Source organism: Lasioglossum baleicum, unplaced genomic scaffold, assembly GCF_051020765.1.
Source record: "Lasioglossum baleicum unplaced genomic scaffold, iyLasBale1 scaffold1094, whole genome shotgun sequence".
Lineage (NCBI taxonomy): Eukaryota > Metazoa > Arthropoda > Insecta > Hymenoptera > Halictidae > Lasioglossum > Lasioglossum baleicum.
Window position 1 is genome coordinate 21,342 of NW_027470153.1, and position 2,657 is coordinate 23,998.

General features: G+C 37.7%; 1 protein-coding gene across 1 annotated transcript; it reads left to right on the top strand.

The window, feature by feature from the left end:
- The first annotated feature begins 1,745 nt into the window (after positions 1 to 1,745).
- On the top strand, positions 1,746 to 2,225 carry LOC143220508 (uncharacterized). Its single transcript, XM_076446143.1, has one exon. It carries the CDS (start codon positions 1,746 to 1,748, stop codon positions 2,223 to 2,225), a length of 480 nt encoding a protein of 159 aa, XP_076302258.1.
- The last annotated feature ends 432 nt before the right edge of the window (positions 2,226 to 2,657 follow it).

Genomic DNA, 2,657 nt, shown 5'->3' on the forward strand with positions numbered 1-2,657 from the left:
ACTATTCGTACATGAAAATCAGTCGTCCGTCTGCCAAAATGTCTACTAATTTGATTCCGTGAGCACTAAGCATGATACTCGCTACTACGGGTTAGGTTCTAGAAGGGTTATATATCCGGTAAATAGCCTGCCATTGTACCAATTTGTTGTGTTCTTCAACGGCTTGACTTTCTACTTTAAATTTAAATCACGAATAATGGTGCATATTGCCAGTACTGTAGACTGTATTTACTTCCGTAATACCTGATTCATCTCTCGGAATCATAGGATAGACCAATCTATTGACATAGCCGTTCGTCTCCGAAAGAAGTTAGCATGTTTATCGACCGGATTGATACTTGATTATCTAATTCGTACATGAAATTAAGATTCCCGTCACTAAAGTGTACACTAATCTGTTTCTCTGAAGACGAAGCAGTATGCCAGATACAGCGGGTTAGATTCGCGGAAGATAAGGTCTTCGGTAGAATGTATGTCTTGGTACCAATGTGTTACGTCCTACATCGGTCTGACACTGTGCCTTGATACTCATACAGTGATGAAGCTATGTTTTGCCAATACTGTTCAGCACATTTACTCCCGGAATACCTGCATTGACATTCGGTATCACAGGATATGCGATACTATTAACTTAGCCATTCGTCTCTGACAGAAGGTGCCAACGTCCTCAAGCAGTTTGACCACCGATCTTTTAATTCATACATGAAACTACGGTGCTCGCCACTAAAAGGAATACCATTTCGTACCTGTAAACGTGGTGTTATAGTTTCGATGCAGCTGGTCAGTCTTTCGGACGGTAGGGAATTCTATAGGAAGTTTAATCCTACACGAATACATAATGTTGTATATCCGCTTGGCGGCCTGCTTTATCACTATGCCTACCAGGACCGGTCAAATGACGGTTTTTAAATTTTCAACTGGAATTTCTTACATTCAACGTAAGTGAATCGCCATTAAATTTTACGACCTTACCTCATATATATATGTATGACACATTTCTCAATATGCACTTATTTTTTTATTGCTTACTTTCTGAGAAATAGTTGTTGTCTGTCTTACGTACCACGACCGGTCAATTGACCGGTATTACGATTTTTGTATTTTTGTAATAGCTTCTCTCTAAGACTCAGTGCCAAAACTATAAAGTCGTTACAAACAAAGGGTAATGTAGTTGTGGTACTGGTCCGAGAAGTGCGTTCCAGAAATTGGTTTACGACAATTCCAAGTGTTTACAGTTCTCGCTCGACTATCGCGTTAGCGTTGTTTATTTGCTTAATTGAAATCCAACACGGTCCAGATCCTCGAATGCTCTGACGCCATATTCTCTACTATGGCGTAAAATAAATAAACTTATAACTGAAGGAAATGTATAGACGTCTTCTCACGAATTCAAATCAGTATAGTCTTGCGACACGAACAGAGTGCACCGAAACGTGAAACTCACAAAGAGCATACTTGTCAGCCTTTCAATATTATTTTGTAATATTTTATATCGCATTACGTGTTATAAGTGCAATTTTCAAAGTAGTGAATAGGGTTAACTATACGTTTCAGTAAGTTTCACATTTTACCTTTTATTCATTTTTTTATCTATTTCGATATACATTTTCATATTTTAGTTTTTATTTTCTTCGTTGAATATTTACCCCAAAATATTAAGATATTTGTAGAGTGCGAATGCATTATTACAGAGAATAAATGATATCGATGCAGAATGTTCTGAAGATAATGAGGAAATTCAGGATATGGAAAATGACAATACGGAAAATTATGATCCATTTAAAACCAACTCGAAGACGGATGAGGATGAAGGGAATATTTCGAACGTTCGTAGACGACGAACGAGAAGGAGATTTTTAATTAGTTCCGATAGTGAGAATGAGGAAGAGGCAAGCGAAATTGCGATGGACGGAACTGTAGGGCAGGAATTAAAAATAGGGTCTAATCCTGGAAGAGCACCTGGTCATATTTTTACGGAAACATCAGGCCCGATTGGGTACAGTAAACGTAATACTATGAAAGGCGAAGTTAGGACGACAGTTTCTGTGATAATTGATAAAAATATAATCGAACATATAAGAAAGTGCACAGAAGCAGAGGCATTCAGAGTGTTGGGATATAAATGGGAACAGTCTACAGCAATGTTATATGCATTTTTTGCAATTATGTATGCACGCGGCGCATCTGTGGCTAAGGATATAGGTATAGCACTTCTATGGAAATGAAAGTGGGGCCCGCCGTTTTTCTCAAATACTATGGGTAGACATGACTCTACAGAGATTATGAGATTTATTAGATTTGACTACAGAAATCAACGAAACCAGCGGTTACAAACCGATAATTTCTCTATGATTTCCGAAATTTGGTACAGGTTTATTCACAACAGTCAAAATTGTTATCAACTAGGTCCCTATATTACTATTGACGAACAATTGTTTCCAACGAAAGCAAGGTGTAGATTCACTCAATTCATGCCCAATAAACGGGACTAATTTGATCTAAAATTTTGGTTAGCATCCGATGTACGTAGCAAATATATAATAAACGGCTTTCCGTATTTGGGAAAAGATGAAAGTAGAGAACCCTCAGTTCTTCTTGGAGAGTTAGTCACTATGAAATTAGCAGAATCGTGTGCAGGATGTGGAAAAAATATAACC